The sequence below is a fragment of the Balaenoptera borealis genome (genome assembly GCF_965194805.1).
Source record: "Balaenoptera borealis genome assembly, chromosome: 5".
Taxonomy (NCBI): domain Eukaryota; kingdom Metazoa; phylum Chordata; class Mammalia; order Artiodactyla; family Balaenopteridae; genus Balaenoptera; species Balaenoptera borealis.
The window spans coordinates 127,097,352-127,124,826 of record NC_138862.1 but is presented as its reverse complement, the minus strand read 5'-3'; the positions used below and the strand labels follow the sequence as shown (position 1 = coordinate 127,124,826).

At 35.7% G+C, this 27,475-nt stretch overlaps 1 protein-coding gene across 7 annotated transcripts in view; it reads right to left on the bottom strand.

The window, feature by feature from the left end:
• PIK3CB (phosphatidylinositol-4,5-bisphosphate 3-kinase catalytic subunit beta) overlaps positions 1–27,475 on the bottom strand; it is a 194,414-nt gene that overhangs the window by 82,650 nt on the left and 84,289 nt on the right. For 5 of the 7 annotated variants that reach the window (XM_082393690.1, XM_082393687.1, XM_082393691.1 and 2 more), the window contains 6 exons: positions 22,645–22,831; positions 19,626–19,851; positions 10,915–11,138; positions 7,307–7,486; positions 4,935–5,105; positions 3,888–3,965 (listed from right to left, as the gene is read on the bottom strand). In XM_082393690.1, the coding sequence (XP_082249816.1) occupies positions 3,888–3,965; positions 4,935–5,105; positions 7,307–7,486; positions 10,915–11,138; positions 19,626–19,851; positions 22,645–22,815 (1,050 nt within the window). In that variant the 5' untranslated portion in view covers positions 22,816–22,831. Of the gene's footprint in view, positions 1–3,887; positions 3,966–4,934; positions 5,106–7,306; positions 7,487–10,914; positions 11,139–19,625; positions 19,852–22,644; positions 22,832–27,475 lie in introns of those variants that run through there. The other 2 variants (XM_082393692.1, XM_082393693.1) reach the window with 2 other exon arrangements.

The following is a 27,475-nucleotide window of genomic DNA, read 5'->3' as shown; positions in this document are numbered from 1 at the left end:
ATACTACCCAAAGCAATCTACAGATTCAATGCAATCCCTATCAAATTACCAGTGGCATTTTTTATGGAACTAGAACAAATCAACTTAAAATCTGTATGGAGACACAAAAGACCCTGAATAGCCAAAGCAGTCTTGAGGGAAAAAAACAGAGCTGGAGGAATCAGACTCCCTGACTTCAGACTATACTACAAAGCTACAGTAATCAAGACAATATGGTACTGGCACAAAAACAGAAACACAGATCAATGGAACAAGATAGAAAGCCCAGAGATAAACCCACGCACCTATGGTCAACTCATCTATGACAAAGGAGGCAAAGATATACAATGGAGAAAAGACAGTCTCTTCAATAAGTGGTGCTGGGAAAACTGGACAGCTGCATGGAAAAGAATGAAATTAGAACACTCCCTAACACCATACACAAAAATTAACTCCAAATGGATTAAAGACCTAAATGTAAGACCAGACACTATCAAACTCTTAGAGGAAAACATAGGAAGAACACTCTTTGACATAAATCACAGCAAGATCTTTTTTGATCCACCTCCTAGAGTAATGGAAATAAAAACAAAAATAAACAAATGGGTCCTAATGAAACTTCAAAGCTTTTGCACAGCAAAGGAAACCATAAACAGATGAAAAGACAACCCTCAGAATGGGAGAAAATATTTGCAAACGAATCAACGGACAAAGGATTACTCTCCAAAATATATAAACAGCTCATGCAGCTCAATATTAAAGAAACAAACAACCCACTCCAAAAATGGGCAGAAGACCTAAACAGACATTTCTCCAAAGAAGACATACAGATGGCCAAGAAGCACATGAAAAGCTGCTCAACATCACTAATTATTAGAGAAAGCAAATCAAAAGTACAATGAGGTATCACCTCACACCAGTTAGAATGGGCATCATCAGAAAATATACAAACAACAAATGCTGGAGAGGGTGTGGAGAAAAGGGAACCCTCTTGCACTGTTGGTGGGAATGTAAATGTCTACAACCACTATGGAGAACAGTATGGAGGTTCCTTAAAAAACTAAAAATAGAATTACCATATGATCCAGCAATCCCACTACTGGGCATAACCCAGAGAAAACCATAATTCAAAAAGACACATGCACCCCAATGTTCATTGCAGCACTACTTACAATAGCCAGGTCATGGAAGCAACCTAAATGCCCATTGACAGACGAATGGACAAAGAAGTTGTGGTACATATACACAATGGAATATTACTCAGCCATAAAAAGGAACGAAATTGAGTCATTTGTTGAGACGTGGATGGATCTAGAGACTGTCATACAGAATGAAGTAAGTCAGAAAGAGAAAAACAAATATCGTATATTAACGCAGATATTTGGAACCTAGAAAAATGTTACAGATGAACTGGTTTGCAGGGCAGAAGTTGAGACACAGATGTAGAGAACAAACGTATGGACACCAAGGGGGGAAAACCGTGGTGGGGTGGGGATGGTGGTGTGCTGAATTGGACGATTGGGATAGACATGTATACACTGATGTGTATAAAACTGATGACTAATAAGAACCTGCAGTATAAAAAAACAAACAAACAAATAAACAACTAATATTAAACTTTGGTTTATTTGTATGGAAATACGTTAATATAAATGTTTCAGACATTACATGAAATTTCTAAAAATCTTATATGTTCTGGTATAATGTTATAAGTCATAATTCTAGTTATTACTTTAAAATGTATATCTCAGAAATAACTAAATTTCTTTGTCAATTGCATTATTATGAACTTTCATCAAATCTTTAACCATGGTCATTTTTAAGTCTTTTGTCAATTACAGACAGTTCTGGGTGTACTCTGATGCTTTTGCAAAAATGTTCCTATAAAAGGGTTTCATCTTCAAGGAATTCATGGAAAAGACTCTTGACAAGTACAGGTTTCTGGTAACTGACTATACTGCTGAACTGAATGAATACGCATTTTCAGAACTCTAATGGAAAACTGATGAATTCATAAAAGTGCTAACAAAAGATCAAGATAAAAAAAAAATTAATTCCATGGGACTGAGTGAACTGATGAGGATGACTATAATATTGTGACTTTGTTTGAATTAAAAAAAAAAAAAATCCCACAAGGACTCAGAGGCAAAAAATATACAAATCAATTTTCACTGCAAAGTAAAGGAGCTGTTACAGTGGAGGATTACTGGACTGAATGTCAATGTTATGACATAGTATGAGTGTGTTTCGTGTTTGGTAATTGCAATCATTGTTGCTTTTGTTGTGGTCATCCATTTACAATGCTTGGTGTCAGTTTATCTCTTGTAAAAATAAAATACAGTGTGTGTGCGTGAAAAAAATAAAATAAAATAAAATAAAAAGTCAAAAAAAAAAAAAAGAAATATAATTCCCGAGGAACTCTACTAAATATTTAATAATCCAGAGGACCATCCAAGATACAAAGTGAAGAAATCAAATTATAGAATAATATATATAACATCATCCCTTTTCTTTAAGAAACCGACCAATCAACAAAATAAACACAACAATATGTTTATATATATTTGTATAAACCATATGTGAATATATATTTGTATAAACATGGAGGTCACTCAAGGCCTGTTGACCTTGAATCCCGTATGATGGTAAAGAGATGGGGAGGAGAGATCAGCAACTTTTTTCTTAAATCATGTTTGGACTTTTTTTGCCTGTTGCAACAATCATGTTATACTTTTGCCATTGGAAAAAATTAATAAAGAAAATTTAAATTAAAGGGAAAAATTAAATTACCACTAAAATAGAAAACAAAGGCTAATTGGCCATAAGCATACTCATTAAAAATTAAAATCTAGGACTTCCCTAGTGGCGAAGTGGTTAAGAATCCGCCTGCCAATGCAGGGGACACAGGTTCGATCCCTGGTCCAGGAAGATCCCACATGCCGTGGAGCAACTAAGTCCGTGCACCACAACTACTGAGCCTGTGCTCTAGCACAGCCACAACTACAGAGCCCGCATGCCACAACTGAAGCCCGTGCGCCTAGAGCCCGTGCTCCACACCACAACGAAGAGTAGCCCCCGCTCACCGCAACTAGAGAAACTCCGCGTGCAGCAATGAAGACCCAATGCAACCAATAAATAAATAAATAAATAAAATTTAAAAAAAAATTAAAATCTAGCTAAGAATATAAGTGAAAAAAATCCCTTATTTTAATGACAGCTACCCAAAGAATCTTTAATGTCCATTTATAAAAGCAAGCCACTGGTAATCTTTGGCAAGGTGCTCCTGAATATATCCTCATGCCAGCAAACATCTCAAACTAACTGACTCTCTTTCTTGGATCACAAAACTATTCACTTAATTTCCTGCCAAGCAAAATAGAGGGAAATGTATGCTTTACACTTTCAGACAAAATGCCTTGTTAAGTCTTAACTGTAGGGGTAGTGCAATAAATCCTCATGTGTTAACAAGTTGTGGTCTACAATAGAGTCATCTATTTTATTTCAGGAAATAATATTACATTTTCTGAAAGTTTAAATGGAAAAAAAAGGGGGAGGGGGTAAGAGAGGCTATTGTGCAGCTCTAAGCAAAGCTGAGAAAGGAGAGTAAGCCTGCACAGAAACATGTGACCTATAGGTTTGGCTTAAATTTTACTTGCTGAATTCTTGATCTAAACCAATTTCTTTTCCATTATATACACTGGGAAAATGTCAATCTATCCAGTACATCTCAAACTATTCAAAGAATATTTTAAAACAAAAATTCTTAATTGTCCTATATACCATACTCTATCTCCTGTAGTTAACCAATATGGGTAAAATTCATCTCCAATGTGACTTTGACTGAGCATATCAGTGACTTATTCAAATAATGGAGCAGAAGATAAATTCAAATCTTAACAAGTACTCACTTTTACAGTTTCTTCTGTGTTAAGTTTATTTCCCTTAACCAAGACAATTTGGAAAGGGTTGTTATTTTCCCAAACATGCTGTAAAAAAATGAAATAAAGACAGAGTATTTTAATGAACGAAATGAATATTCTATGCTAGCAATGAAATAGCCTTATCAGTTCTCATTTCCATTGGTAAAATAATGAAAATACACCTCTGAACTAACAACTGAAAATCACATATATTAAATTAACCATCACAACCACTAGCACTTAGTTCTCAAGGCAAAACAGGCAGCATTCCAGTATTGCTAAGAAATTCACTAAACACCATTAAAAAATAGTATTAAAAGTTTTGCATAAATTAAGAATTGACCAATAAATTAATATAACGATAATAACTTAATCATCAAGGAATGGTTAAACATGCAATTTCTTAAGACTGAAGAACTATTTTAAAACTGTTGTGTTCTAATGAATACAAACTTAAGATTTGCTTTATACAAATATATTACATTCTAGAAAAAAATGATGCCTTTGTTACATTTAAAGTCTAAAAGTATTCAATCAGAAAGAAAGAAAACAGACAAATTATACCAAAACACTATTATAGATAAACTGACAGAAATGAGATATACCAGAAAATCAACTATCTCAGCACATCTAACTTTTCTACTAGAATGCTCAACTTGCTCTTTGAAGTCCCACATTTAGCTCTAATCTCAAAATATCTCAAATTTGAGGGCATTTATCTTTAGCATTAGCACCAAAAGATAATTGAAAACATAAATGGCCTGTTTACAATCATATGTAGCCTGAGTAAGGAAAAAGAAGGGTAGCTAAAAAGATAATTACTAATAAATGGTGATGGATCTTTGGCAAATATGCATTAATATTCTGTGGAACATTAATATTAATTCATATTAATATTAATATTCTGTGGAAAAGATGCATTTTCCACAGAAGGAGAACTAAGCAAAGAATATACGTGTGAGGCTTAAGCATACAACCTAACCAAAAAAATCACGTGCCTTTTGGGGTTACCAAAGGTTCACACGTGAAACTTACAGAAATAATTCGAGTTTTCTTTGGTGGTAAAGGAAGAGGAAGGTTAGATGAATTTCGATTTATGGCAGCCTCTATGGCAATCATTTCCTGTTCATACAGCTTCTTGATCTTGCAACATTCCACAAGTATAAAATGGGGCAAGGCTCTATTCATTACACAGTTCCGGATATACTACAGTGGCAAGAAAGAATAAGGTAAGGATTTTCAAGCAAAACTTAAATCAACGAAGAATAAAATTAAGCTGAACAACACTAGAACAAATGCACTGTGAAAGTGTATCTTAAACAACAACTCAATGTCAAGGATATGAGAAATAAAAATCACAACATAAAACTGCTACAATTAATTGAACATCTACGTACCTGAGAACTGAACTAGATACTTCTTGTACGTTAGAGCTAATCTTCATAACTCTAAAAGACAGATTTTCCCCTTTTAATAGATTAAAGAACTGAAAATCAGAAGGCTAAGTTACACAGCTAGTATCTTTAACACCTGGATTTAAATCCACCTGTCTGACTTCTTTTCTGTTTGCTAAACCTTGGAGAAATATGTGCCACAGTATAGATGTTTTGTTTTCTCTTCTCTGCACTTAATACATGACAGTATGACCAACTGGCCCACCTTTCCAGGGGCAGGACTTGATCGTCATAGACTGTGATGCCACACTGCAAGCTCTGACCAGTAAGTCAGGAAAGGTGAATACGTAGTACACCTGTGGCCATTGTTTCTAAGTCCTGAGGTGGCCACACTTCCACGGATCTCTGAGGCAGACCTGGTACCTTTGCAGCACAGGGCTCCAGGCATCCATTACTGCCTTTCCATCAAAAACTTACTGGCCATCCGAGCTTGATGCTCAGTTTCATTTCCATGAAACCAGGATGATTCTCCAGAGGCATATAAGAAGAGGGGTGGTTATTCACATTACCAAAGATTCCTAACATAATGAATAGAAATCCAATGTACTCCTCACTATAATAAATTTCCTATACAGATATAAAGTGTGACTCAGTATATTGTATTCAATTCAGAACCACTGAAAATACACTTTTGGGAAAAAACAAAAAAAAAATTCCAGACTGGCGTACAAGTGGGAGTTAACATGACAGTATGATAAATATATTCATTCAAAAACTTTTCACTATGAAAGATGTATCATTTCATTTCCTTCAGGTTCCTTCACCTTCATTGTATATTTTCTTTCTCACATGACCTTGTACAAAAAACACACACGTCTTTAGTTTTCTTTGTAATAACAAATTCCAGTTTGAGCAAAACAATATACTTTCCCCTTATTAAGGTTTAAAAAAAAGTGTTAAAGAAGCAGGAGGCTACTTAAAAGATGGCAGAACATGAAGGGAAGAAGTCAGTACTTAGATGTTACCACCAAGCACTTTTCATCTTCCTTCTTCCTCTCACAGGCTAGAGTTCAAGCACTTACTGTCAGAATGCCACAGATCCCAAAGCTGTGCACAGAGGTTATAACTGCTGCTAGACCTTCTACCTACTAAACCAAGGATTAAGGGCTACACTAAAAATTTGAAAAAAAAAAGAAGGGGAGGATACAAAATCCCCTGTTACCTGGTAATAAATCAGAGTTCCTTCTGAAACAGACATCACTTAATAACTGGCATGCCTGTATCCCTCTTGCTTAAAACAAACAACAAAAATCACAAATAAGAGTAACCACAGGTTTCCATGGTGGCAGAGTGGTTAAGAATCCGCCTGCCAATGCAGGGGACACAGGTTCAAGCCCTGGTCAGGAAAGATCCCACATGCCGCAGAGCAACTAGGCCCGCGCGCCACAACTACTGAAGTCCGTGAGCCTAGAGCCCACGAGCCACAACTACTGAGCCTGCGTGCCACAACTACTGAAGCCCTTGCGCCTAGAGCCTGTGCTCCACAACAAGAGAAGCCACGGCAATGAGAAGCCCGCACACCACAACAAAGAGTAGCCCCCGCTCGCCGCAACTAGAGAAAACCTGAGCGCAGCAATGAAGACCCAATGCAGCCAAAAATAAATAAATAAATAAAATAAATTTTTAAAGAAAGAGTAATCACATATTTTCCTAAAATTCTGTTACTATTTACCTCTAACTTGGCACTTAACCCAGCATTCTTTATGTAACGACCATTTTTTAGTCTCCAAATGTAATTTCAACAAAAATATCCTCAAGTTCCTTGAAGGCAAAGCTTCTTTAAATAGCATAACTTATGCTGGGGGAAGGGGTGTCGCAATGCACATATCTTATTTAAACTCCACTATACTCCAAAAATAACCTGAGGCACATCAATTCCCAGCATAAAACATCTACTCAAAGAATTCATGACTAAATGTAAATAAATGGTAAATTGATAGTTAAAACACATACCTGGAACTGAATTAGTGGGTGATCACCAAACACATATTCTACTCTCCCACTGACTTGCAACACATAGTCATAGGGGCTAACTTCATCTTCTTTCCCATGAATAGTCAAACGTTTTTGGATTGCCAATTCATTTATTTTGATAGGATTCATATTAGGAGATACTTGAAAGCTAAACACATCCTAAAAAGGGGGGTAGAAAAGAGAAGCAATTTTGTATTTACAATGGAAAAAAAAATCACTCTTTACATTTGTACTTATTATTAAGTACTACACTGTATACAACTATACATAATGTTTACACATGTACATCCTTTACATTTAATTTCCAGTAAATTTTCTTTCCCCCTACCAATCCTGGAAAATCATTTTTTAACCTAAATGAATACCTTGTTACAGTTCATCTCATTTTTAGTTTAGTGTTCCCACATGCTGCTTCCCAATGCTGGTTATCAGCAGTGATGGTGAAATGGCCAAATGAGAATTTTATAGAATTTGAGGGGGGGTGGGCAGGGAGATGCATGTATGATGGAGTAGGTTGCCAAACATCCTTTATTCTGAGATTCTGTCATTCCTATTTTTTGATGGTAAAATGTTTATTCACTTATGAAATAGTGTTGGCAATAAATTATGGTATGGGGTTTGGTTTTTTTTTAAAGCAATAATAGCCTAAATAAAAATCTATAAACTCGGGCTTCTTTGGTGGAGCAGTGGTTAAGAATCTGCCTGCCAATGCAGGGGACACAGGTTCGAGCCCTGGTCCAGAAAGATCCCACATGCTGCGGAGCAACTAAGCCCGTGCGCCACAACTACTGAGCCTGAGCTCTAGAGCCCGCGAGCCACAACTACTGAGCCCACGTGCCACAACTACTGAAGCCCGCGTGCCTAGAGCCCGTGATCCGCAACAAGAGAAGCCACCGCAATGAGAAGCCCGTGCACCACACCGGAGAGTAGCCCCCGCTCACCGCAACTAGAGAAAGCCTGCGCCCAGCAACGAAGACCCAACACAGCCAAAAATAAATAAATAAAATAAATAAATTTATTTTTTAAAAAAATCTATAAACTCTATGTGACTTCCTAAAATTATTTCATAACTTAAAAATTTACTATTCTGTATGATCAAAAACTCTACGAATTTTTGGTTTAATCCCTGGGAAGTATCTAGCCAGAAGAAAAGGAGACTAAGGAGACATGTGATAGCTATATTCCAATTATCTGAATATCTGGCATGTAGAATAAAGAGAGATTGAATGGATACTTATTAAATAGGAAAGTATAACCAGACGAGCAGAAGTCACAGAAAGACCATTTGAATTTAATTTTTTAAATTCAAAATTTAAATGTGTGCTTGCTCACAGTGAAAACATGCTACTTCAGTAGGCAGAGGGCTCCCATAGCAACTGGATGTATTTGGTTAGAGACACAGGATATAAAGGATGGTGAAAAGAATTATTATGTTATATAAAGAGTCTGCCTAGATGATGTCTAAACTCCTTTCACCATTAAGTTCTATGACTGCTTGAATCCAGTAAGATTTTACATCTGTATTTCTCTTCTAACTTCAAAACACTTCTTTTCACATATACTTTGTTACAATGATGTTAACATTAAAATCTGTATATCCAGTAGAGGTTTGACCCATATGTGATGAAATTCAAACTGACCTAGATGGACAAATTGCCCGGAGCAGGTATTTTCAAGTTGAATTCTAATCACCTTTTAACAGTAAAATTCCCTATTTCAGCTCTTTCAACAATGCAGAATTCCCTAAACAGTATTTTAAATTTGATCTTTACACTTTATGATATCCAATTCTTGGCTTAAATTGAACTTGAGTCTCAACATATCTCAGTATAGAGTGGCAAATTGTTTTCTTTTTTTTTTCTCTAGACAAACTTCCCTTGCAAAATGCCTGAATGTAGGATCCTTTTTTTACATCTGACCTAACAAATACTTAATAACGTGTTTTTGGAAAGGAGGCCAACTTGATAAAATGAGAAACACCTGGAAAAAATCCTGGCTCTACCACTGACCAGCTATGAAGCAGGGCACAAAAGAACTCAAACTTCTCTCCCTTTCAGTTTCTTCACTATAAAATGGGGATAAAATAACAACACTTTATTGGGTTGTTGTGAGAAGTAGAGAATATATTTCAAAAATACCTTTCATAATTCCTGGCATAGTAAAGTGCTCAATATAGAATGGCTACTGATAAAGGTTTCGTTAATTGAAGAACAAAACAAAATATCCTTGTACTCCTACCCTAATTCCAAGGCCAGAGACTAGATGATAAAATGAGCACACTTCATATAAAGGCAGTAGCATAATCTAGTTTGTAAAATTGCTATGAACATTCAGATACAGATTAACTATATATACACTCTATTATAATGCCCAATTCCGTATCGGCACTTAGTTCACATATTCACAGAACGCAAATGTAAGAAAATGGAAAAAAAGAGCTCTTTGATCAACCTTTCATTTTATAGAGAAGAGAAAAATCACATGAGAAAATAAAATTATATCTACATTAAACAACATTATCGGGGCTTCCCTGGTGGCGCAATGGTTGAGAATGTGCCTGCCAATGCAGGGGACACGGGTTCGAGCCCTGATATGGGAAGATCCCACATGCCACGGAGCAACTAGGCCCGTGAGCCACAACGACTGAGGCTGCGCGTCTGGAACCCGTGCTCCGCCACAAGAGAGGCCGCGATAGTGAGAGGCCCGCACACCGCGATGAAGAGTGGCCCCTGCTCGCCGCAACTAGGGAAAGCCCTCGCACAGAAACGAAGACCCAACACACCCAAAAATAAATAAAAATAAATAAATTTTTTTTAAAATGTTTAAAAAAAAAAAAAAACCTTTAAAAAAAAAAAAAAACATTATCTATACCAGGGGTTGGCAAACTTTTTCTCTAAAGAACTAGGCTTTGCTAACAACATATGAGTATCTGTCGCATATTCTTCTTTCTTTTCTTTTTAACATCCTTCAAAATTCTTTGAGTTTTTTACATCCCTTTAAAAATATAAAAACCAGGGGCTTCCCTGGTGGCGCAGTGGTTGAGAATCTGCCTGCCAATGCAGGGGACACGGGTTCGAGCCCTGGTCTGGGAAGATCCCACATGCCACGGAGCAACTGGGCCCGTGAGCCACAATGACTGAGGCTGCGTGTCTGGAGCCTGTGCTCCGCAACAAGAGAGGCCGCGATGGTGAGAGGCCCGCGCACTGCAATGAAGAGTGGTCCCCGCTTGCCGCAGCTAGAGAAAGCCCTCACACAGAAACGAAGACTCAACACAGTCATAAATAAATAAATAAAAAAAGAACGTGAATTTCTTTAAAAAAAAATATATATATATAAAAACCATTCAAAACCACTGCAGTTTGCGGACCCCGATCTAGACAAAAATGCATCAAAAAACCATATATGTGCAAAGGATGTGTCACTTTAGGTTGTCAGATATAATCCTAAATATATTTCCATCTTAAATCTAAAAATGCTCTTTGTCAGTGTTTACTAGGTGAGCAACAGCCTCCTCTAACATTGGTGCTGCATTCTGGTAAAATTCACAAATTTATTATAAAGTATTTCTTAAAATAATATAATACTACCTGACAATTTTCAAAATGAACAGCCACAATGAGCTTTCCTCCGTAAAGTTTATCTTCTAAATTTTCAGGAATGGATGGTTCATGCTCTGGTGGATAGGTGTGCTTTAGCCAATCCATCCAAGACAATCCCACAAGCGACTGAATCTTTTCCTCACTGAATCTGCGCATTTTTATTCGGAATTCATTCACCTCAGGATCTTTCAAGGCATCAAATTCATGCAGACCTAAACAAAAATTTTAAACGTGTCATTTTGAGCAGCTAAGAGAATACAAAATATACTCAAAAAAAGATAATTTGGATGCTTGGTTTTTATGAAGCCAACAAAACTGAGCAGGAAAATATTATGAAAGATAAAGAGAATATTATGAAAGATAAAAAGAATATTCAAGATAAAATAACGAACTTCATGTATAGAAGATGAACACACAATTAGATTTCTAAAGAATATAAACTTGAAACCTCTTAAAGAAATATAGTTGGTTACCAATTTTAAAAAGATAATCACTGAAATTCACAGTACTATTTTAAAACCACATATGAAAGAGCCACAGTTTTTCTTTACAAATCAAGTAAATCACATTTAAAATATTTAAGAAAGGCTAAGAATCTGAAAACTTTACAAATAAGCCTAAAACTCAAGTTATTACTTAACTTAAAACTCAGTAAACTTAAAATTTTATAAACTTTCAGTTTACTGTGATTTTTCAACAATGGTTATAGTATATCAATTAGTCAAAAATCTCATAAACATAAAACTATTTTTTGTTGTACTGAATTATGAACCACTTCTGCCATGAAGATAACTATATAACAGCCTGTTCATAAGCTTATAATTATTCTAATAAATAATTCTAGATATCTAAAATAATAAAAGAACATGTATAAATTTTTATATGTGCATTAGTTTTTACCTGTCAGATTGGCAAACATTTTAAAGTTGGACAAAACCTTAAGCTGGAAGGGATAGAAGAGAAATAGGCATATTTAATATTTATTAGAACTCACACTCACACACATACACACGTTTTGACCTTGGTATTCCACCAACAGGAACTGCAACCTGAGAGAATCAGGACCAACCAGTGAAAGTCAAATATGTTCCCCAAACCAACCACGTAAGATGCCCAGCTTCTCGTGAGCCCACCTTGAGCTTCCTTCCTCCTGCCAGCAACTTCCATCAGGCATACATGAAAGCCATCCACTTTCTCTACCGTAAAACTTTATCACTCCCCTGCCTGACTTTGAGTCACTGCCAAACACAAAATTCCTTTATTATAGCAAGCTCTGAGTAAAAAGTCTGTTCTCATTTGCATGATTGTTTATTTCCACAAATCTATGGAAATAATTGTACAGATAACATGATATCAGTACAAGCATGTTCACTGTAGCTTTGTTTATAATAAATAAAAAACTGGAAATAACCTAAAGATAATCATTAAGACCTGGTTAAAAAAATTAAGATACATCCATATACCATGATAGAGTGGTACAAGTGCTAAAATGAATGAAATAGATCTGTGTTGTTAGGATAAAAGTCCCAGATATATTAAATATATAAAGCAGGGACACAATGGGTCTCTCAAGATTCCTTTTATGCAAATTCAAAACAAAGAATATAGAATGCATATAAATTTTTGCCTTGAAAATTGAGATAATATTAACAGCATTTCATAGTGTTGGAGAGGGAAGCACAGTGGGGCAAGCTGTTACTTTTCATTCTGTAGGGCCAAATCAATACCATATCATTTGAATATATGCACATCAATGAGTGTTATCTTCATAGTGGACTTACCTGCATTGTCTGTTTACATCTATTAAAACAGTCATTATTTCTAAAATAAATATTAGCATCGATTTGAGGTATTAAATATAGAAAAATTAAAATGTTTAAGTTCCATAACACAACAAAGGTAAAATCTTGAGGGTAAAATATGATTTCTTGGATAGTTTTAGATCTGGAATAAAATATATTACTCTAAATCAGCTATATGAATGAACTGTAATTTAAGCAAACTACCTTAAGTATCTTAGAGCTTCTTCCTTTGCACTGTTCAAACTAATTCTATTCACAGATCATCGGTACTACAGATAAGGAAATGGAACTGAATACCTAATAATAGATACATCTAACAAAAATCAAACTCTTTATCTCCCTTTATCTACCAAAAGTCATGTCTAATCCACTTTCTAAATGTCTCTCAACTCTGTCCAGTTCTCTTAGGTCCTATAGCCATTACCTTAATCCTAGCTACCACCATCTCTCCCATGGATTAATTATTACATCAGTTTTTCATTAATTTCTCTACTCACAATCTTAATCCCTCCAATGCACTTCCATTCCCCAACCTAAATAATTTTTCTAAAATGAAAATCTGATGATGTTACTCCCCTACTAAAATCCCTTCAACAGCTTCCCAACTGCTCTTATGAATTAAATCTCTACTTTTTACATGGCCTGGATGGCTGTGCATGATCTGAAGCCAGTTGCCTCTCTGGACTTCCTGCTTATCCTAGCTGTCCCCTTAAGCAAATCATAGTCAATTTCCTTTATTCCTTGAATAGGCCATCCTTCCTATATGCCATTCCCATTTGCTTTTCCTTCTTCCATCTCCTTTCACCTACTCAACTCCTAATGAGCGCTTAAGTCGCAGTTTAGCTGTTTGTCTGCAAAGAGGAAGTCCGTGACTCACCCAGTTGATTTAAGTGATCCTCCTTGACTTATAGCAGCTTATACATTGTATTGTAACTGTCTGTTTACTGATCCATTATTTCCCACTGGATTGTGAGCTCCAAGCAGACAAAGACCATATCACCCAAGTTCAGTGCTGTGGTTCTCAAGCATAAATACTCAATATAAACTGTTGAATTGCAATTGCTATTGTTTTGGTAATTTTTTTCAATATAATATAAATAAGGGACTCTTTTCACGTAACTATGAGAGTCAGCTGAAAAGTACAGATTTCTTTCATACATCCCAGACTCACTAAATCCCAATCTCTGACAATCTGCTTTTTAAGAAACTGATGAATGGTTATCTAATCTATAACAAAGGAGGCAAGTGGACTTCCCTAGTGGTCCAGTGGCTAAGACTCCGCGCTCCCAATGCAGGGAGCCCAGGATGTGATTCCTGGTCGGGGAACTAGTTCCTGCATGCATGCCACAACTAACAGTCTGCATGCTGCAACTAAGAAGCCCGCATGCCACAACTAAGAAGTCTGCATGCCACAACTAAAGATCCCGCATGCCACAACAAATATCCCGTGTGCCACAACTAAGACACAGCACAGCCAAAATAAATAAATATTTTAAACAACAACAACAACAAAACAAAGGAGGCAAGAATATACAATGTAGACAAGACAGTCTCTTCAATAAGTGGTGCTGGGAAAACTGGACAGTTACATGTAAAAGAATGAAATTAGAACACTCCCTAACACCATACACAAAAATAAACTCAAAATGGGTTAAAGACCTAAATGTAAGGGCAGATACTGTAAAACTCTTAGAGGAAAACAGAGGCGGAACACTCTGACATAAATCAAAGCAAGATCTTTTCTGATCCACCTCCTAAAGTAATGAAGATAAAAACAAAAATAAACAAATGGGATCTAATTAAACTTAAAAGCTTTTGCACAGCAAAGGAAACCATAAACAAAAGAAAAAGATAACCCTCAGAATGGGAGAAAATATTTGCAAACAAAGCAATCAACAAGGGATTAATGTCCAAAGTATACAAACGGCTCAAGTAGCTCAAACAAAAAAACAAACAACCCAATCAAAAAATGAGAAGAAGACCTAAACAGACATTTCTCGAAAGAAGACATACAGATGGCCAAAAAGTACATGAAAAGATGCTCAACATCACTAATTATTAGAGAAATGCAATTAAAACTACAATGACATTATCACCTCACACCGGTCAGAATGGCCACCATCAAAAAATCTACAAACAATAAATGCTGGAGAGGGTGTGGAGAAAAGGGAACCATCCCACACTGTTGGTGGGAATGTAAACTGGTACAGCCACTATAAAGAACAGTATGGGGGTTCCTAAAAAAAACTAAAAATAGAACTACCATATGACCCAGCAATCCCACTACTGGGCATATATCCAGAGAAAACCATAATTTGAAAAGATACATGCACCCCAATGTTCATTGTAGCACTATTTACAATAGCCAAGACATGGAAGCAACCTAAATATCCATCGACAGAGGGACTGATAAAGAAGATGTGGAATATATGTACATTGAAATATTACTCAGCCATAAAAAAGAACGAAATAATGCCATTTGCAGCAACATGGATGGACCTAGAGATTGTCATACTGACTGAAGTAAGTCAGACACAGAAAGACAAATATCATATGATACTGTTTATATGTGGAATCTTAAAAAAAAAAAAAGGGTACAAATTACCTTATTTACAAAACAGAAGTAGAGTCACAGATGTAGAAAACTTATGGTTATCAGGGGATATGACTGGGGGAGGGATAAATTGGGAGATTAGGATTGACATATACACACTACTATATATAAAATAGATAACTAATAAGAACCTGCTGTATAGCACAGGGAACTCTACTCAATACTCAGAAATGGCCTATATGGGAAAAGAATCTAAAAAAAAAAAAAAGAGTGGATATATGTGTATGCATAACTGATTCACTCTGCTGTACACCTGAAACTAATACAACATTGTAAATCAACTATACTCCAATATAAATTAAAACAAAGAAAGGAAGGAAGGAAGGAAGGAAGAAAGAAAAAAGAAAGAAAGAAAGAAAAAGGAAGAAACGGATAAAGCCTGAATTGGGGAACTACTATAAACATCTCTTAAAAATAGAAACTTTGCCAAAAATAAAAAGTTAGGCTAAGGAATTTAATTTTAAGCCTAGTTAATTGCCTATATGTCTTGTGGTATGAAAATTTGATAGCAAAGCTTAAATTTTAAGATAAGAGTACTGTATAGTTTACAGTCAAATATAAATTTTTGATATTAAAAAAGTACTGAATGAATTATTTCTTCATATTAAAGATACTGTTAAAATCCTACAGACTATGTATTTCCTTCACTTTAAGGTATGCCACAGCTTTAGATAGGTGAGGAGAAAAAGGAAGTGTTCAAATATTTTTTTCAGGATGCTGACAAAATCCTCTGATCAAGATTTACTACTGGGTATTTGGAGAAATTAATGCAGGAGTAACAAGTACCTTCACTACAGAGAATAATCAGAACCTCAACAGTAGCTCTATAAATAATTATTGAGGATAAACAGAAAATGAAATAATTAGGCATATCGTCTTTCAGGAAAAGGTATTTTTAGACCCGTCAGGGCAGTTATGTCTGTAAAGGTTCTATTGTTTTCGCTGGGGAGGAGGAGGCAGCAAACTTGTTCCTGAAGTTAAATTGAAATAATTGTTCATTGTTTTCCCAGGAGGCATGACCTCACAGAGTCCCGGTTGTAGTCATCACATACAAATCAGCAACTGCAAAAAATGACTTGTTAGGTATTTAAAGTAAAATTTCATTCTAAAACATCAAAACAGACTTACTCAACTTCCTAAATGAATGTTAACATTTGAATTTGTGTATATGATCATAAGGCCAGCTTTCCTAAACTGCTGAGGATCTAAAGTACAATTTATAAATTTTAAGAGCTTATCAACTGTTTAATTCAATGCAATAAAAACACTCGTGGCATTTTCTTAGTCATTCAAATTGCAGGGCACATTGCATAAAAAATTTTTTGTACAATAAGCTTTATACACTAAATGAAATATGAAATATGGTACATTGTTTATATAAAGAGAAATTCAATTTCAATATACATTAGATCTCTGTGCTGTTAGTAGGGTAAAGTTAGAGTTGTCAAATTTGAAAAAAAACAAAAACAAAAAAAACCCACCGTATGTCCATTCTATTTGAATTTTAGATAAATAGTGAATGACTTTTTGGCATTAAGAGTATCCCATGGATCTACTGTATTTTTATTTGGTAAATCTGACAAGCTTAGGTACAGATAATGGTGGCTAATGATTCCATATGCTTTGGAGATCAAGACCCAAAGAGAGCACAGTGATCTAAGTTTTGAAAAGATGGTAAATCTCAAAAAGACACCTATATTCTCATAAAAGTTAACTCTCTCTGTGATGCTAACCTTTTGAACTGTCAAATATTTCAGCTTCCCTAAATATCAGCAGAAAAATACAGAAAAACAATATTTTCACAAACACGCACACAAAACTGCTTAAAAAGAACTATATCAAAATATTATCAGTGGATATTCTTGTCTTGGATAAGACTATAAGTGATTTTTTTATTCTTTCTACTTTTACATACACTATTTAATTCAAAGGAAAAATTTTTACTAATGGAGAATAATTAAAAGTTTAAAAAAATCTTTGGAGCTCTAAAAAATAGAAAGGAATGCTTTCTATTGAAGCTATTAATATATTTGTGAAAAATCTGTATGGTATACAATTACAAGCCTATTTAATGGGGGAAAAAGTCATTGCCAAACCAAACTAGCTATCATCTGAAATAATCAAACATTTTTAAATACCAGGGTGTCATTCAGTAAATAAACAAGCTGCTGTTCTAAGTACTCAAAGGGAAGAGTTTAGTCCCACTGTGTAATCATTAGCTAGCCTGAATTAACTATAGGTCAAGATCAAAGAATAGTATCTTAAAGGTACTTACTATCTTAAAGGGGATGGTACTATATTATCCTATAAGAGTGAATGTGATCAATACAGGTAGCCAATCCAGATCCAACACTCTACAGATTTTTTTGGTTTTGTACTTAAACTTAAAAGCCTCCTCCTCAGTAATCCCCTGCAGTATGCAATTCAAGTTAATACCTTGTCTTAAGGCAGGATACCATTGGCCCTTTAGACATCTAAGATTACTATAGCAAGAGAGACTGCTCCGTGTTTATTGTGTTACAATTCTCCCTGAAATTAATATGCAAAGAATAATGTGGGCATGATATAGCTTGACTTGCTATAAAAGTAACTTCTACTTAAAAGATAATTTTAGGGCTTCCCTGGTGGCACAGTGGTTAACAATCCGCCTGCCAATGCAGGGGACACGGGTTCGAGCCCTGGTCCGGGAAGATCCCACATGCCACGGAGCAACTAAGCCCGTGCGCCACAGCTACTGAGCCTGCGCTCTAGAGCCCACGCTCCCAACAAGAGAAGCCACTGCAATGAGAAGCCCACGCACCTCAACGAAGAGTAGCCCCCGCTCGCCGCAACTAGAGAAAGCCCACGCGCAGCAAGGAAGACCCAACACAGCCAAAAATAAATAAATTAATTAATTAATAATTTTTAAAAAAAGATAATTTTACTTATGGAGTAAAATTTATGGAAACATCAATCAGCTTAAAGTCTCGGTTAGCATAGAGAGTTGTGCATAAATTACGTTCATACTACAGGGGTAGTTCACAAGAAACTGAGGATGCATCTCTAAAAAAGGGCTTCTCAAAGTACCTGAGGCAAAGGAACAACTTTTTAATTTCAAATTTGCAAAAAACCAATACTTTTATAAAATAAAAATAATTCACTAGACATATAGATTGCCAACAAGCACATGAAAAGATGCTCAACATCACTATTAGAGAAATGCCAATCAAAACTACAATGAAATATCACCTCACACTGGTCAGAATGGCCATCATTAAAAAGTCTACAAATAGATGCTGGAGAGGGTGTGGAGAAAAGGGAACCCTCCTACACTGTTGGTGGGAATGTAACTTGGTTCAGCCACCGTGAAAAACAATATAGGAGGTTCCTCAGAACACTAAATATAGAGTTGCCACATGATACAGCAATCCCACTCCTGGGCATATATCCAAACAAAACTATAATTCAAAAAGATACATGAACCCCTATGTTCATAGCTGCACTATTCACAATAGCCAAGACGTGGAAACAGCCTAAATGTCCGTCGACAGATGAATGGATAAAGAAAATGTGGTATATATACACAGTGGAATACTACTCAGCCATAAAAAAATGTAATAATGCCATTTGCAGCAACATGGATGGACCAAGAGATTATCATACTAAGTGAAGTAAGTCACAAAGAGAAAGACAAACACCATATGATATCACTTATATGTGGAATCTAAAATATGACACAAATAAACTTATCTACAAAACAGAAACAGACTCACAGACATACAGAACAGACTTGTGGTTTTCAAGGGGGAGGGGAGGGGGATGGATGGAGTGGGAGTTTGGGATTAGCAGATGCAAAGTATTATATATAGGATGGATAAACAACAAGTCCTACTGTATAGTGCAGGGAACTATATATAATATCCTGTGATAAACCATAATGGAAAAGAATATGGAAAAGAATGTATATTTATGCATAATTGAATCACTTCTTTATACAGCAGAAATTAACACAACATTGTAAATCAACTATACTTCAATAAAAAAAATTAAAAAAAAATAAGTCACTGGAAAAGAAAAAGATAAAAAATACACACACCCTTGGATGTTGTGGCAATATCACATCGCTAGAGAAGTTTATTCTTGATTTCTATACTTACTTTATCTCAGACTGGTAACAATGTACAGACCAGCATTGGTCCATGGACCACACCTTGCAAAGCAACGTCTCAGATCATACTGACTACATGTCTATACAGATAGCAACAAACATGTTAAAAATTCATAATAAGAATTTTTTAAATTACCTCTTCCTATAAGGACTCCAATTTTTGAGTCTAATTTTTCCCCTGGGTCACAACTTCTTGTCACTAATTTGAGAACTGGAAGAAAAGGTCTGACGTCACAGAGTCTTCTTGTTTCATCTTCAAGCTCCTCATATACAGCAGTTTGATTCACACATGCAAACATATAGGAGTCAATTTCCATAAGGAGGTTAAACATTGGGTAATTATGAACTTGTTTCCATAACATCTGCAGGAAAAAGTAATAAGACATCTTCTGAAATGGAAATACTTGCTCAAGTGTACAAAGATATATCTACAAGGATGCTCACTGCAGCACTCTTTGGAAAACTCAAAAACTGAGGACAAGCAAAATGCTTAGCAATAAGGGATCAGTTAAGTGAATTACGGAATATTACAGAACTGTGAAAATTAAACAGAAAAACACGGTAACATGGAAAGCTATACGAGATATATTAAGGTTGGTTTCTTTTAAAAATAGCAAATTGTAAGAGACTATGAAAGGTATTTAACCCACTTTTGTAAAGTAATATAATGGTATAATGCAAAAAAATGCATTTATATAAACAAAAGTATTAAACATGAAAATCTATGAAGAATAAGAATCACTGAAGACTTCCACATTTAGCATTCTTGTGAACATAAATAATTTCTAATTAAAAAAAAGAACATTTAAAGTATGTATCATCTATCACCTCTATACAAAATTTACATTATTTTTGTCCTGAATTCTTTTCTATTCACCAGAGTTATCTCCATTAACTAGCACTGTCCTGTCAGGATGAGCAGAATCAATTTCTCATGATCTCCCCTGAAGTCTCCTGGATGAGATCATATAAAAGGTCATCACACAAACACAAGGTGGATTACATATTTTAACTGCAACCAGGACAAAAGCCAACAGCTGAGGGATAAAAATCGTGGCCAATCCTCAGATTCAGTTACATAAAACAAACAAGAGAAATTGATGCTAGGCAAAAAAAAATAACAAAAAATAGGTAAACTGGACTTCATCAAAATTAGAAACTTTTCTGTATCAAAGGACACTATCATGAAAGTGAAAAGGCAACTCACAGGAGAAATTATTCTCAAATTATATGTTTGATAAGAGATTACCATCCAGAATACATTAAAGAACTCCCATGACTCAAAAACAAAAAACAATTGAATTAAAAAAATAGGCAATGGTCTTGAACAGACAATTCTACAAATGGTCCATAAGAACATGAAAAGATGCTTGAAATCATTAGCAGTTAGGGAAATGCAAATAAAAACTAAAATGAGATACCACTTCACAGTCATAAGAATGGTTATTACTTAAAAAAAAAAAAAAGGAAAACAAGTGTTGGCTAGCATTTTGAGAAACTGGAACCCTTTTGCATTGCTGGTGGGAAAGTAAAATGGTACAGTCATTGTAAAAAAAAAAGTTTAGCAGTTTCTTAAAAAGTTAAAACAGAATTACCATATGATCCAACATATGGAGAGCAGGGATTCATACAGATACTTGTGCACCAATGTTCAGAGCAGCATTATTCACAAAAGACAAAAGATGATTATAACCAAACTGTCTATCAAAAGATGAATGAATAAACAAAATGTGGTATATTCATACAATGGAATAATATTCAGTCTTAAAAAGGAATGAAATTTAGATACCTGTAACAACATGAATGAACTTTTAAAATATTATGCTAATTGAGAAAACCAGACACAAAAGGTTGACTACGGTGTGATTCCACTTACATGAGGTAGCTCGAATAAACAAATTCATATAGACAGAAACTAGAACAGAGATTACCAGGGACTAGGAGAGGGGAAGTTTATTATTTACTAAGTACAGAGTCTGTGTTTAGGATGATGAAAAGTGCTGGAAATGGATAGTGGTGATGGATTGGGCAACACTGTAAATATACTTAATACCAAGAAACTGTGTGCCTAAAAATGACTCTTATGGTAAATTTTATGTTATACATATTTTACAACAATAAGTTTTTTTTAAAGGAGCAAGGTTTCAATGGTTAATTCAGCTTCAGCTATAGCCACAGGCATCCATACCTGTCACTTGTGACTATAAAAATAAGTGTACTATCTGCCCCTGTAGGGTGCCCAAAACAATTAAAAAGTGATCCTTTTCACTTAAGGGATTATGCAGTTCTAGAATTCTTATGTCTCCCTGATGAAGAAGCTTGGAAAAGAGTTAAAAGGCTGTCCAAAGTCAAGCGCTTTAAAAAGGTTTGTCATAAATACTTTTTCTTAAATATATCATAAACCCCAATTTCCATATTGGGTTCAGCTATTTGAAAAACATTAAAGAGAAAGTTTAGGAAAATAATTTTACTTATAAGTCATAATCTTCACAAATCAATAGTACTCACCAATTCGCTTGAAAAAAATCATCCAACAAAACATGCAAGCCTTGTTATGTGAAACAATTTGCTTTCAAATGAGGACACAGCATTCATTACTGGGGGAAAAAAATCTACTGAACAGCAGAAAACCTTTCTTTCCCCCAGAGTGACCATGAAAAATAGTGGGGATGGGGACAGAAAATGGGGATTAGAATGGGAAGGAAAAGGAGAGAAGAGACAACCAACGAAAAATCACTTGAGGAAAAACAAACGTGATAAGCTCAAAGACAATTAGTACAAAGATCTTACCTCAAAATAAAACTTTCTAGAACAATGTCAAATTCCTTTTGATAACCTGAAACAAACCTTTCAAACTAGCTAATATAAGCTAATTTGTCTTCATTCAGGTATCACACGTGGATTTTTTAAAAAATTAAAAGTGAAAAAAAAAAAATTAGAAGTGAGTGGGAGTGAGAATGAGAATGTTTTATATAGCCAATAAACAAGATCCAAGACACAGTATGGATCAAAATCTTTAACATGTAATGACTTATAAACTTCTCTCAAATTTACCATATGATTTACATTAATAACATTCTAAAATGGAGGAACATTTTCCCCTAAGTGATATAGTAAGTAAGCTATGTTTATAGAAATTCAGCCTGATAACATACCTGTTTAATATAGGAAATGGTAGCTTCCCGAGGTACCTCCAACTGGATATAAATCCCAGTGGGCAAAAGGAAATCCACGGGTATGGAGCCATCAGATGCTATCTGTGAATCCACTGCCCAGATGTCAAGGATGTCTGCCATAGCAGGAGGCATTATGAAGCGGAAGCACATTCATAACCATGGGGCTCTAGAAATCAGTAAGTAAAACTTAGTGAATTAATTAGCCAAATTTTATAGTAAAACATGATAAAGCTCACCAATCCATAATTAGTCCTTGGATTTCAATATAGCCAACAATGTAACAGGAGGCCAATTAAGTTAAGCAAGAGTAAGCCACTGTAACTTAAAAATATTTTTCGTTATCACTACATAAATTATGTATATATACCATACTGATTCAAATTCAACATAATAAGTATATGACATGTGAAAGATGAAAGGTTTAAGGAGTACAGGCTCCTGAGAAATCCAGTTAAGAACCACTCAACAGGGGATTCTCTCCAGACTTTACTTAGAGAATTGATATCTGCTTCTTCAACCAAATTTTTCTTGGCAAACTCCATGAAAAATGGCAATGAAGAGAGCCTTCCTTCAAAAATAATTTTCTATCAAGCTCACAAGAGAAACAAAATGTCATGAACTTAGTCCCATGACCCACCACCAAAGTATTAAAAAGACCAAATCCCCCAAACCAGCTGGCAAGGCCCTTTACGCTATGACTCTGGCCTGTTTCTCTTTGCTTCTCTGACTACTCCACAATCTAGGCTCTTGTGCCACAAGTGCCTTTTGCCTCCTGCTGCTAGACCTATGTTCACAGATATGTTGACACTGCCCGTACCAAACCACTATTCCAACAAATGCACCCTTCAACTGGGTCATTTAAGTCTCATCTATTCCTTAAGGGCTTCAGTCAAGAAAGCACAATGATAATCCTGGGAAGAACATGGGCACTGAAGTTAAAAAAAACAAAAAAACAAAACAAGGTTCAAATCGCATTTATTCAAAACATTCAAGTATCGTGTCAAAAGAGACAGGCGCCAACTTGAAGCATTTTGGGGCATCAAAAACAATAATGACCTCCATGGATTGAAACACATCAAATACAAATATGAGACAATAATGATAGAGAAAAACCCTTTATTGGTCAACTTCGGAGACTGATTTGAAACAACCTGGGAAAGTTAAATATGGATTAAATATCAGATAATTTTAAGGAAACTGTTCATTTTGTGAAGTATAATAATGGAATGTTATGTTTCTAAAAACCAGTCTTTATCAGTCAGAGACACATAATGAAGTATATATAGGGATAAAATGACACTATGCTTGGCATTTGCTTTAAATTATTCCATTTTTTAAAATGTGAATGGGCAGCTGATTTCAACAAAGATGTAAAGGTAATTCGATGAGAAAAAAGAAAGTCTTTTCAACAAATGGTGTTGGAATTAGTAGACATCCATATGCTAAGAAAATGAAGCTCAAGCCATATCTCACGTCAAAAATTATAAACTCAAAATGGATTGTAGGCCTAAATGTAAACACTAAAACTGTAAATCCTCTAGAAGAAAACATAGGAGAAAATCTTGTGATCTTGGATTAGGCAAAGAATTCTTAGATACAACACCATAAGCACAATTCATAAAATAAAAAATTGATATAATGAACATCACCAAAACTAAAAACTTCTGCTCTTAAGGAAGACACTGCCCATAATATAAAAAGACAAGCCACAGACAGGAGAAAATGCTTACAAATCATATAAAGAACTTGTATCCAGAATACATAAAGAACTCTCAACATACAATAATAAGAAAACAGCTCAGGGCTTCCCTGGTGGCACAGTGGCCAAGAGTCGGCCAGCCAATGCAGGGGACACGGGTTCAAGCCCTGGTCCGGGAAGATCCCACATGCCGTGGAGCAACTAAGCCCGTGCGCCACAACTACTGAGCCTGCGTGCCGCAACTACTAAAGCCCACGTGCCTAGAGCCCATGCTCTGCAACGAGAAGCCACCGCAATGAGAAGCCCACGCACCGCAACAAAGAGTAGCCCCCGCTCGCTGCAACTAGAGAAAAGCCCACGCACAGCAATGAAGATGCAACACAGCCGAAAATAAATAAATAAATAAACAAATAAAAATTAAAAAAAAAAGAACATCCTGAATTCCTAAATTTGTTTAAAAAAAAAAGAAAAACAGCTCAGTTTTTTTAAATTGGCAAAAGATTTGAACAGAGGCTATCAAAGGAGATAGATGGATAACAAAAGGGCTCAATATCATTAGTCATATAAATTAAAACAACAGTAAGACACCACTACACACCTCTTACATGGCTAAAATTAAAAAGACCAACAATACCAAGTGTAGACAAGGAAGAAGAGGAAATGGAACTCTCATACACTGCTGGTGGGAATGTTAAACAATAGAGCTACTTTGGAAAACAGTCTGGCAGTTTCTTAACATACACTTAGCATATGATCAAGTCATCCCACTTCTAAATATATACCCAAATGAAATGAAGGCATATATCCATGTAAAAACTTGTACATAATTGTTCATAGCAGCTTTATTTATAGTAGCCAAAAATTGGGAAAAATTCAAATGTCCATCAACAAGTGAATGAATTTTTTAAAAAGTGGTACACTCATACAATGGAATACACTCAAAAAAGCAAAAACAAACAAACAAAAATCCACTACAGACACATTCAACAATGTGGATGAATCTCAAAATAATTATGCTGAGTGAAAGAAGCCTGACAAAAAGAGTACATACTGTATGACTCCATTTATATAAAAGTCTAGAAAACGTAAACTCGTGTATAGTGACAGATCAGTGGTTGCCTTGTGTGGGAGAGGGCAGGGAAGCAGGAAGAGGTAAGAAGGAGGGATTACAAAGGGACACAAGGAAACTCTTGGGAGTGGTGGATATGTTTATTTACCTTGATTATGGTGATGATGGTTTCAGGGGTGTGTACATACGTCAAAATATATCAAATTATACACTTTAAATATGTGCAGTTTACTTTAAGTCAATTATCCCTCAATAAAACTGTTTTTAAAAGTGACAGAAATAGATGAAATGAGAGGCAAAATGTTGGTATTTACTGAAGCTGGGTGATGAGGAGTACACTGTATTACTCCTCTGCTTTTGTATATGTTTGCTATTTTCGTAAAAAAGGTTTTGTTAAATTCCATCTAAGAACATTCCTGGTGGCGCAGCGGTTAAGAATATGCCTGCCAATGCAGGGGACACAGGTTTGAGCCCTGGTCCGGGAAGATCCCACATGCCACGGAGCAAGTAAGCCCACGTGCCACAACTACCGAGCCTGCACTCTAGAGCCTGTGAGCCACAACTACTGAGCCCGCGAGCCACAACTACTGAAGCCCATGTGCCACAACTACAGAAGCCCACGCGCCTAGAGCCCATGCTCCGCAACAAGAGAAGCCACTGCAATGATAAGCCCACGCACTGCAACAAAGATCCAACGCAGCCCAAAATAAATAACTAAAATAAATAAATTTTTTAAAAAAAAGATTAAAAAAAAAGTCCCCTCTATACCATTTACCAGCTATGTGAATTTTGGTAAGTCACTTAAACTTCCTGAGCCTCCATTAACTAAAAAAGGGATTCATAATAAAATGCTCCTCCTGGGAACACTGTGACAAATGAAGGAGCTAATATGTGAGAGCCTGACACATTGCGAGTTCTGCTAAATGACAGCTTTCTCCCTTTACTGAACATCCTGGCCGTTACTGATTCCTCCTCCTAACTCTTACACCACATAGCCTAGATCCACCACACTGACACTGTCATAAACAAGCCTTGTTTCTGTAGGCAGAACAGAACAACGATTAAAGATTGTGTTCTCAGAGTCTAACAGCTTAGTTGTAAAACCTGGCTCCATCACTCCGCTAGCAGAGAGATCTTGGGCAAATCACATGTCTTCTTCCTACTTAAATTCCTTTATCTGTGAAATGGTGAAAACAACAGTAACTACCTCATAGCATACTTATTAACACTGAGTAAAGAATGCCTGGAATATAATAAGCCCAATGTTTGTTGCTACTTATTAATTTTTTTAATTCAAAAACTGTTAGTTCTTTTGAGCTGTGAACCACATATATTCAACTACTTTTGTTTCCCCAAAAGTGATTAGCAGATAGTAGCCATCTGTAATTGTTTAATGAACTTAAGACCAAACACTATTATCCCTACTCCAACAATTAAAAAAAAGGAAAAAAAAAAAAAAAGCTCACAGGATAATTGAATTTATAACACCTAAAGGTAAGTATTTACTATGTGTCAGCATTCTACTAAAGTCTTACATGCATTACTACATTTTATCCTTACTACTACCCTGTGGTAATACTACTACTCCTCAAGAAGCACCTGAGACTTAGAAAATCTGAGATCTCATTGATAAAAAACAGCAGTCCTCGGATTTGAAGTTGGGTCTAACTCTACAGGGTGAGCCCAACACCACACTCTACATAATAACTACTAAAGCACCATAAAAAGAGTCTGAGACATTTAACCATAATAAACCACATTACGTTGACTGTAATCTCCTTGAGGTCTTGTGCCATGCTTCTTAAAATTCTGTCTCTCACCAAAGTGTACAGAGAAATCATTATACGTAGAAATTCTAAACTGATAAACTTTCACAGACAAGAACAAAACTACACAAAGTGGGCTTCCCTGGTGGTGCAGTGGTTGAGAGTCTGCCTGCCAGTGCAGGGGACACGGGTTCGAGCCCTGGTCTGGGAAGATCCCACATACCGCGGAGCAGCTGGGCCCGTGGGCCACAACTGCTGAGCCTGCTCATCTGGAGC